Genomic DNA, 8,587 nt, shown 5'->3' on the forward strand with positions numbered 1-8,587 from the left:
GCCACAGTTCTAGAAGTCCTGCCCAAGAATTAACGCATCAAACACCAAGCTATCAAATGTTTTTCGATCAATGACGGCCCCGAATCTGGAAAAGTTAGCACAGATGTCCACTGAAGCATAAAGGATAAGAACGCACCCGTGACATTTCACTGCTTCCCGTAGTTTATTAGCGAGCGCTTGGCACTTCCTTATATCAAGCCCACCGAATTGTGGCTGGCCTCTGACATGGTTCCATGCTTGGGCTGGTGTAAGTTCGTCGTCTGCGCACAAGTTCGACGAAAGAGATAGCAGTCGGCTCAGCAACTCTATTGGGGCTGCTTCCTGCGATGCCCAACGCTGGTAATTAGTTACTCCCGTAAAGTCTGGTGCGACAGCATAGAGCTGCGCCGAGGCTGTTAATGCGTGGCCGTTTGGCTTTTCCGGTTTCTCAGGGTCGCCATGGAGGTGGTCAAGGCAGGGTCTCTCAATCCTGAACAGGTAAAAGTCAGCAATGAACATTTGCCGTCTCGCAAAATGCTGAATATTTACGTCAAAACAAATTCCATGCCGACAGCAACCGCGTCAAGCTCGCAAACCCGAGTGGCGCCATTTGCCTGGAAACGTAACGTTTCCGTTGTCGCTGTAAATTGATTGTTCAATAACTCTCTTGAAGTGATAATCTCAAAGGGCGGGACCATGACAGCAGTGGTCCCGTCATCGACTTTGGCACTCAATGTTGTGACTTGACCCAATGGATTGTCTGTTCGAGGTTCTGGCGCGGCGTTGTGTTCGTTATTCGAAGGACTTGCGCCAGTTTCATCGGCTACTGAGTGAGGGGAAACAGCAGTCGAAGCCCTCGACCAGAGATGGGCTTCCTTGGGACTTTCTGACACCAAACCGGCTGGGGTGCTGATCCCATGATGAGACATGAGATGAGAAAGCTCTTGGATGGTGTTGCGCAGGTGCTCGCATTCTCGAGACAGATCAGCCTCTCTAGCTCTCGTTTGTGCAAGCTCTACTTCTAGTGATTTTGTGTAAATTTCTTTGCGATCTCGATAAGACCTTGGTTTGTCAACACGCGTCCCTTCTCTTGACGGAACAGACCCCAACATACTTTTGAGCCCGTCTCAGTTGAGCGCGGCGTTTGCCAGTGGCGTCCTCTTTCGGACCTGAGTCAAAAATTCAGTAAGGTCGGCACAAGAAACGTATATTTTTCAATAGAAAAACACCGATGGTCCATACTTACCTTTGGGGTTAAAAATTCTAAACACTGCGCTGGTCATGACGGGCAAATCGACGGGTATTCTTTGCGAATGAGGATGTTGCGGAAGGAAGTTGTGATTCTGTGCATACCTATGTGTAAAATAAAATCTGAAACGGCTAGGTCACTATGTAGTGTACGAAAACTCGCTCGTTCGGCTTTCTTAGCCGTAGAGTAATCATAGTTTCAGTTTGCATGTGGGTTCGGCTGATGATCAAGCAGCTTTCACCGTTTCATCAAGCACGATGAGAATATCAGAATTTCCCATTTCGGTTAGCCTTGACACATGGTTCAGACGGCGCTGACGCTGCAATTCGTTGAATGAGTGGGACCAGCAGGAAGTGGACAACCTCCATACGACGCCAACCCGGTAGGTGACATCCAAGGTATCGTGCGTCCTGTAATCCTTTCTTCCCAATTAGGCGATTTTGATTACACTTCCCCTACGTCTACAGAAACATCCACAACTTAGAGACTAATAATTTCTCTGCAGAAAATTGGCAGTAGATGGCTGTGGTATTCTGCGTAACGACACTTTTATAAATATAGCCACTCACCTAATGTTCTTAGATTATTCTCGACAGACTCCTCTAAATATCACAATCACAACCACACCATCGTTATATTATTGGCTCCAACTATCTTAGTAACTTCAAATCCACTTTTAACCGTTACCTTAAACTTTCTTACTCAATTATGCATCTCATCTTTCTTGTTTTTGTTTGCTACCTACAAACACTATTGCCAGTGGTTGTAGCATGCCCAACCCCAGGCAACAAGAAAATTCAACCCGGAAAAGCAGTCTACTTTATCACAAACGAAAAAGACAATGCGGTAGTTGCCATGAAAATTGCCGAAAATGGCATGCTCACAAATGGTGCAACTGCTTCGACCGGAGGAGCGGGCTCCAACTTTATCGACGGCGATACAAAACAACCAGCCGCCCCGGATGCTTTAGCATCTCAGTCAGCTGTAACCATCGCGGGCAATGTAAGTCAGCAATTGAACCTTCTTCGAATTGGGCTGACACTTGGATCTCAGTATTTATTCGCCGTCAATGCCGGATCAAACAGCCTTACAATGTTCGCCATCAACTCGGCAGATCCAACCAAGCTGGCAATGGTTGGCCAGCCCGTCGCTGTTCCTGGAGAGTTTCCGAACACTGTCGCTGCTTCGAAAAAGAACAAACTTGTGTGCGTGGGTTCTTCTGGTGCTAAAGCCGGAGTCTCATGTGCATCATTCTCGGCAAAGGGCGTTAGTACCATGGATGGTCTGCGGCCTGTCGATCTGAAGCAAACGACACCTCCAGCTGGACCAACCAACACCATTTCTCAGGCGTTCTTTTCCGGCGACGAGAGTGCCCTACTTCTCACAGTCAAGGGCGACCCAACGAAAATGAATACTGGATTTCTGGGAGTCTATCAGGTGGAACAGGCAAATGGCGTTGCATCTCTCAGCCAAAATGAAATAAGATCATCGCCTAATGGCACTGCCGTCTTGTTCGGATCATCGACAATCCCAAATTCGAAAGACATATTTGTTACAGATGCCTCTTTCGGCGGTGCTGTTCTCTCCATGGACCCAAAGACCAATCAGGCTACCGTAAAGGGCATGGCGAAGGTTGATGGTCAAAAGGCCACATGCTGGGTTGCGATTTCCTCGGCGACAAATTCTGCGTTCGTCACTGATGTCGGGAGAAACATTATGGTAGAGATGTCTCTAAAGGATGCTAGTATCAAAGGCAAGATAGATCTTGGTGCGAACGGCGACCCTGGTCTTATTGACTTGAAAGCCGCTGGGAAGTTCATCTATGCTCTTAGCCCAGGAAACGGTACCACGCAAGCTGCTATAACGGTAGTAGATGCTATGGAGAAAAAGCAGGTTCAACACCTAAATGTGCAAGGTCTGGGAGCTGGCAAGAACTCTCAAGGAATGGCTGTTCTGTTGTAATGTGTAGCATTAGAGGCGTAATGGCAAGGCCTCGAACAAATGAGGAAGGAATAGTATTTTAAGTCCTCACCTAGGAGACTCTTATTGACAAGCTTTTGTTTCAAACTATTAGACGCTTAAATTGGCTGTAGTAGCAGAATTTGAAACTGCATGAACAGTAAGCTGTAAGCAAGTAAGTTTCAAGAGGGTCGTAGTCTCCCCGCCAGTTTGGGGATGGAGGAGGGGGAAAAGTGGCATAACTTGATCTGCTGTATACCAGCAATGATTTTCAAATTTACTTGCCCTGAATCATCAAAACTTCAATCTTTATCAGATGCGTACTCTAATACATTGTCAAGAAAAGGTCACTTCGGCGCTCTCATGTGAGAGACTTGCCGTTAAGGTCTACATAAAAAGTCCGAACATTATCAAAGTGGAACCCTGTGCTTTTGTTACAAGGCAAGGCGCGGTAACAGTCAGTTTTCTCTTAGGCTTCTTTTTTTGAACATAAGAGGATGCGGAGCATTTTATCCGAAGAGTTTTTAGTGTAATTTTGCCAAGAATGCAAGAGTCTCATCAGATGTGCAGGAAAATCAGTTTTTACCATCAAACCGTGCCCAATTCCAGTCATCCCTTCCAATGAATACTAGTTGGTTTACACCTAGAATAGTAATGTGGAAAAATAAGAAACTATTCTTACCCATTTTGGACTAGAACATTGCTTGGAATTGCAGGAAATTGAAAGTTCCCGCAACTAATTCGCCTTGTTTTGGATGTCAGACAGATAGCGCAAAGTTGCATTCCGGAAACAGTATAGAACCGTGTCGTCTGTTAAAGGAGCCGCTAAGCATTATGGCTTACGCTGTTCTTCGAGTATATGTTACCTTGTCATATTGCTTAGCTTTTTCCTATTCAACCGTTTCCATACCCTTACCATTTTCGACAACTCACTAGGTGGCAGTGGAGAAGAATCAATTTTAACACTGAAACCTAACTGTCGCTGGTTTCATTCAAGTCTTATGTCATGGGAGGCGCCTTTTCAAAAGATGGAAACCAATTCAATGGCTGCGGGTCGATTGTCGGTGCGCCTGGTAACCTGGACCTCCTCTCTGATTCTGAGATGAATGCGCCAATCTTTTGTCAAAATATCTGCCAGCAAAATTCTCGCGAATATGCCTTGATCTACGGTCGGTACTGCTACTGCTCGAAGCCCAGCTCGCCAGATCTACAATTCTTGGATGGTCCATATTTTTTTGCAATAGGGGACCCCGGCCCGTGCCAAGATCCTTGTCCTGCCATTGAAACAGGAACTCCCCTCCCCCAAATATACATCACCGCCTCCTGTGGAGGGTCTGTTAGTAGCAGAACACTCTTTTCGGTGTATCAAGCCTTGCCAACGTCTACAAGTATAACTACAACGAGTTCAGAGACGACCACAACGCCAACAACGACGGCAATTGTAACAAGTAATGATTCAACAACTTCACTCGTTGTTTCTTCCGATGTACTCACAAGCACATCTACATCGGAAACGAGCTTAGCACCTACTGCAATTCCGTCCCTAAGCTCTGCCTCGCCCACATCTTCCTTTTCTCCAGCAACAACTATCAGTCAAATAGACACAAGTTCAACGAATGATAACTTCAATTTCTTCTCTCCAACAACAACAACAACAACAACAACAACAACAACAACAACAACAACAACAACAACAACAACAACAACAACAACAACCAATACAAACTTACCAAGTTCGACTAAAATACCCCCGAATTCTGAAAGCTTTGCTTCGGCTACAGCCAGCAATTTTACCCTCGGAAGCAGCTTCCAGTTGGGCACAAACAGTCAGACTGTCACCGTCAGTCATTCAGACAATGCCACTACATCTACAGGAAGCGCTTCTTTGGGCTCCAGCGTACAGAACCAAAGCCTTGTATCTAGCAGTGTTGTGAGAAGCACCACGGAAAGCCAGGCACTCTCAGGGGTTACTGCAACCCTTGGTACGGCTATTAGTTCTATAATACCGAGCTCAACTACTACTCCAACGTCTGTACCCGATCCAGCAACCATACCACCTTTTTTATTGGCGATCTTAGACATACCTCCAAACGAAACTAGAGCAGCTTCTACTTAGGCTTGCATGTGCCAAGAACCTTGAGCTGTGTAGCACTTGTAAAAACAATCAATGCATCCAACGGAAGGTTGAATTTGAGTTAAAGGTCTGGTAGAACCTTTTGAGTATTTCAATACCGAAGTATTGACCGACCCTACCAAAAAACGTGTTAAGTTGCATATGTAATAGTTGGATTCTCTCACGCAAACCGATACTGCATTCATTGTGTTAGTCGCGACCGACCAACATAATGAATTTCGCTGGATTGGCGTGTGTCAAGACAACCGACAAAGTCGGCCCGATTATGAGCGCTTCCATCACAACCGGAACCTCTGGAGACGAGAATGTTTGTCCTCAGAAAGGGGATACACCTTTTTTTTTTTTTTTTTTTTTTTTATCAGGCGGTTTTTAGTTCAGAAGCCGAGGGCATTACCAATTCCTTTATGTACTCGTGATCTCGGCAGACACGCCAGTTGAGTTTTCCTTCCTTTCGGCCAGTTTCCTCCAGCACCTTCTCTTCAAATGCCGTGATGATTTGCAGAGATCAACCCCGAGCTAGTATGCGTCGCCCCTTTAGGGTGATCTACATCTTGAGTGATTCGGATAATCATTTTATCGGTTTTGCATAATTGGCTCTCCATTTTCCGTAGGTTTTACGATCGTGAAATAGTCTCCTGCGGATAAAATGGCACAACTAGTAAAATCCTAGTATTCTTAATGTGTGTAAAAATACAGCAAAAGTGGTTATTTTGAATCAGATTGATCATCTATAGTCTTATGGCCCGTCAAGTGGGAAAGGGAGGCAGCGGTCCCTTCTGGGTCTGCATGCCGGGCATCTGGCCGGGTGACCGAAGCGACGTCTCTCTATTTCAACTATTCCGACAACTTCTGTAGCATAAGGCGAAGGTAGCAAAAACTCCTACCTGAAACAACAGGAAGGGGGGCTTCAAATTCATAAGCACCTTGCCGTTAACGATAAGATTTGTAGAGCAATGAACGCTGCAGTGCTCCTACTTCGATACGGGCCAAAAAGAATATATAAGGTAGATTAAGAGTTATGTACTTCAAAGGAAAGTATGTGAAAGTAACTATAAAAAACGAAACTCGGTACCAAGAGTCAGAAGGTCAAATATTGCCGAACCGTTAGATATTAGCCCTTCTCTAACCCAAAGGGTCTCCAGCTCTTTCCCCTTAGTTCAAATTAATCCCAACTCCACCAACACATAGTTGACATTCTCGTCATCACCACTCACGGTAAATGTTCGGTTTCCGACACACCAAAACACCTGCATCTAGACTTCAGATCCTGCCGATGCCGTAGTTGCTGTTGACAGTGCCTTTAACATTGCCAATAACAATTGGCTTAACCAGGTTGGACTTGTACTTGCCAAGTTCCTGGAGAACGATGGTATCCTTGCGAGAAGGAAAAGAGCCGGAGGCTGTGAGAGCGTTCCCCTCGCAGGCCCGCCCAAGGTTGGAGTTACAGGCGGCGTCAACCTGGTTGAAGATCTTGCCAGCGCTGCTGGCAGTGGTGATTGGAATCGGCGAGTTCTCCCAACGGTTGCCCTCCATGAGAACACGTCCGGAGCTGGAGATGTCAAAGTTATGTCCTGTGTTATAGTTGAACCAGTTGTTCACAGCTTGAACGACCTGAGTTCCCTCGCTTGAACCGATCTTGGGAGCGCGGCCCGAGGTGTCGTGGATGTAGTTTCGATCCAGGGTAATCTTGTCGGCTTTTCCTCCAATAATAATCGTCCAGTAGTGATCACTGTTGCAGCTATGGGAGTTGGCGGTGCGTCCGTCAAACTCGGTGTTGGAGATGGTCACGCGGGAGCCCTCATAGCTGAAAACGCGTCCGTTAGTTACGCTGTCTTTTGAGAAAGGTACTATTAATGCAGAAAACATGGACAAAAGAGAGACGGAATGAGCGGTTTCTTACTGGGAAACAAAGTGCTGGCGTCCCGTGCGCGAGATCTTGCAATGGTCAATCCAAACGCCGTCATTGCCCGACAGGCTAATGGCGTCGCCTCCCCAAACATACTGGGGGTTCAGGTTCTACTGCGAATCAGCCAAATTTGTCTCCTCAGGAGAATCTTCACGAAAATGCTCACATCAATGTGAATATTCTGAATGATGCTAATGACCTTTTAGCATTGTTGAGAAACAATAGGATGGGGCCTGACCTACACATTCTTTGCACCAGCCTTGAAGCGGAGACCCTTGCCGATTAGAACGCCCTTGTTACCTACGCCAACGAGAGACTTGTTGCTACCAACATCCATGCCGAGGTAACTGGCCTTGTCGTACTTGACCTGAACGGGGGTTTCGTTAGAATCGCAACCGCTGGTTTTTATGGTGTCTTGACCACCGTTAGCGGCGGTGCAAGACTTCTTCAGGCGGCAGCCCATCTCCGTTACTGTGCCCTCGGAGCCGAGGAAATTGAAAGTCTTATCGATCATAATGACGCGTGGAACATTGTCAGCCATCCATGACTTGAGCCTGAAAAACAATGTGTTAGCCTAAGGTGAAGCCACCTGCGACTTGTCCGGAGCGGACTAGATGTGAGCATACTGGGCAACGTCTTTTGGGAACGATGGAGTAGCGGACCCGCCGCCAGTAACGCCGGCAGCGAAGCCATACGGCGTTCCCTTGTGCTGGGGAAGGGCGCCGTAGGCTGTAACCGCCAGCCAGAGGAAGAAAGAACTCTGCATTTTGAGTTAATGTTATATGGTATTCGAAAGTTAAGAGGGAGTCAAGAATAAGAAAAATTAAGAATGGAAAACTTTTGAACGACAGTTGCCATCCAGAGAAGCCGGACAGAGTACACTCTCAGTTTGTAGTGTGTCAATATAGGGAGAAAGGAGACTTTTACCGATTAGGCTACTACAGAACTACGGATATTTCGAACATTGAAGGGGCAGACCTACCGCTGCCAAGTGTCCCGGATTGGGTACTGCCTAGGCTGTAGTAAGCAGAAGCATTTATTAAAGTGGCGCTAGCACTTCCCTTTTCGTTCCCTTACTGCGGAGGTTTATCCGTCCAGTCACTGTAGTCGTTGGACGAGGGCTATGGATGGCAGGTCATGCGGAGCATCTCATTATTCTTACAACAGCCCTATTAGGCACTGATGCTACAACTTCTACGGATAGGGGTTTAGCAAGACTAGTCAAACAGGCATTAAGCCCTGATGCCTCATCTAGCCAGCAGGCTTGGTTTCAACTAATAAATGTGGTTCGCTGAACGGCGGACCAGGTTAGCCTTTTTGTGGAGTGTTTTTCTGGAAGCTTTTTGCTGATAGCTACATG

The 8,587-nt window shown here is 46.6% G+C and overlaps 3 protein-coding genes across 3 annotated transcripts; 1 reads left to right on the plus strand and 2 right to left on the minus strand.

Moving 5' to 3' along the window:
* Positions 1-9: 9 nt before the first annotated feature.
* CTRU02_213449 (uncharacterized protein) lies at positions 10-1,262 on the minus strand (the record flags this gene model as incomplete). The annotated part of the gene is made up of 5 exons (XM_036731679.1): positions 10-85; positions 137-469; positions 529-1,041; positions 1,094-1,148; positions 1,226-1,262. The coding sequence occupies 5 exons, from the start codon at positions 1,260-1,262 to the stop codon at positions 10-12; spliced, it is 1,014 nt and encodes a 337-aa protein (XP_036576678.1).
* Positions 1,263-1,936: 674 nt separating this feature from the next.
* CTRU02_213450 (3-carboxymuconate cyclase) lies at positions 1,937-3,190 on the plus strand (the record flags this gene model as incomplete). The annotated part of the gene is made up of 2 exons (XM_036731680.1): positions 1,937-2,230; positions 2,282-3,190. The coding sequence occupies 2 exons, from the start codon at positions 1,937-1,939 to the stop codon at positions 3,188-3,190; spliced, it is 1,203 nt and encodes a 400-aa protein (XP_036576679.1).
* Positions 3,191-6,581: 3,391 nt separating this feature from the next.
* Positions 6,582-7,993, minus strand: CTRU02_213451 (pectin lyase; the record flags this gene model as incomplete). The annotated part of the gene is made up of 5 exons (XM_036731681.1): positions 6,582-7,125; positions 7,222-7,337; positions 7,394-7,418; positions 7,470-7,781; positions 7,854-7,993. The coding sequence occupies 5 exons, from the start codon at positions 7,991-7,993 to the stop codon at positions 6,582-6,584; spliced, it is 1,137 nt and encodes a 378-aa protein (XP_036576680.1).
* Between the last annotated feature and the right edge of the window lie 594 nt (positions 7,994-8,587).

This window comes from Colletotrichum truncatum (genome assembly GCF_014235925.2).
Source record: "Colletotrichum truncatum strain CMES1059 chromosome Unknown Contig_0009, whole genome shotgun sequence".
Lineage (NCBI taxonomy): Eukaryota > Fungi > Ascomycota > Sordariomycetes > Glomerellales > Glomerellaceae > Colletotrichum > Colletotrichum truncatum.